Here is a 1,106-nt window from a genome sequence, read left to right on the forward strand (position 1 = left end):
TGGCTGCAGCTGTTGTGCTGTTTTAAGCCTAGTTTTACATTTTAAACTCCTCGTATCAGTTTAGGATCACAGTTTGTTGTTCTTGTGAGAAACATGCAGCTCTAAACTTGTCCATGATTCGCTATCAGGTGCCAACATCCTCCCTCTATATGAGAACACGCTGCATCCAGAAACCCTGAGTTGACTAAAGGAGTCGATAACCAGCTTCATGTGGCCGATCCGGTCTTGGTGTAAACAAACTAGATCTTTACTGTTCATAAATGCTGACATGCTGCAGTCGACTGTTTCTCAAATCACATGAGTAAACATCAGCTCTTTAAAGCGGAACAAGCGTCCTACTTGTGATGGATTTAATACAACGAGCTCCCAAACCCACACGACTGATCTGTGAGAGGCACCGCTTACCTCTTTTCTGTTTTACTGACACTTCTGGAGCAATCTTCTTCCTGCAAAACACAGGTTGGATAAATCAGGTTAAACACAGGAACAGTCTGACAGATCAGACAGTTACTACCATCACAGCAGCTCTGATAAACACTCTCTGGTTGGGTAAAGTCAGCTGAGACGGATGAAGCGTCCCCCTTCGTACCCGCAGTATTTCTGCTGGTACTTCTCTCCGTAGGTGGAGTTGAGCAGGATCAGGTACTCAGCCAGCCCGGCATCACTCAGACTGGTCCTCCGGCGGAGCTCGCTCCACAGCTTGTGCGCCTCTCCGAGGTAAACCCGCCTCACGTCGTACTTCTTCCGGGACTGGAGACGCCTCTGTGCCCGGTCAGAGTCCGTGAGTCTGGGTCTCCCTCTGCAGCGCCTCAGGACATTCTTGCCCTGGTCCCCGGCTTGGTGAGCGTCCAGAGGAGCCTCCAGCTCTGCCAGGCGGTGCGCCATCGCTGCCTGATCCCTGCCGGAAGCCTCACGTCCGCTTCCGCTTTTCTTCTTCTTCGGTTTGTTTTTTGTCGCGCTGCAAAACCAACTTTTTGGTGAACAGCGCCACCCATAGATATGTCAATGTATGGCGCCACCTACCGAGCAGGATTATAGAATAGAATAGAAATGGAATGGAAACACTTTTATTAATCCTTAAAGGGAAAATTGGTTATTACAGCACA

At 49.4% G+C, this 1,106-nt stretch overlaps 1 protein-coding gene across 1 annotated transcript in view; it reads right to left on the reverse strand.

Moving 5' to 3' along the window:
• Nucleotides 1–894, reverse strand: part of znf653 (zinc finger protein 653) — a 12,008-nt gene extending 11,114 nt beyond the window's left edge. The window contains exons 1-3 of the mRNA XM_008299191.1: nucleotides 590–894; nucleotides 379–446; nucleotides 220–245 (exon numbers count right to left, since the gene is read on the reverse strand). Coding sequence (XP_008297413.1) covers nucleotides 220–245; nucleotides 379–446; nucleotides 590–885 — 390 coding nt within the window. The 5' untranslated portion in view covers nucleotides 886–894. The remainder of the gene's footprint in view (nucleotides 1–219; nucleotides 246–378; nucleotides 447–589) is intronic.
• Nucleotides 895–1,106: the final 212 nt, after the last annotated feature.

The sequence above is a fragment of the Stegastes partitus genome, unplaced genomic scaffold (genome assembly GCF_000690725.1).
Source record: "Stegastes partitus isolate 25-593 unplaced genomic scaffold, Stegastes_partitus-1.0.2 Scaffold1390, whole genome shotgun sequence".
Lineage (NCBI taxonomy): Eukaryota > Metazoa > Chordata > Actinopteri > Pomacentridae > Stegastes > Stegastes partitus.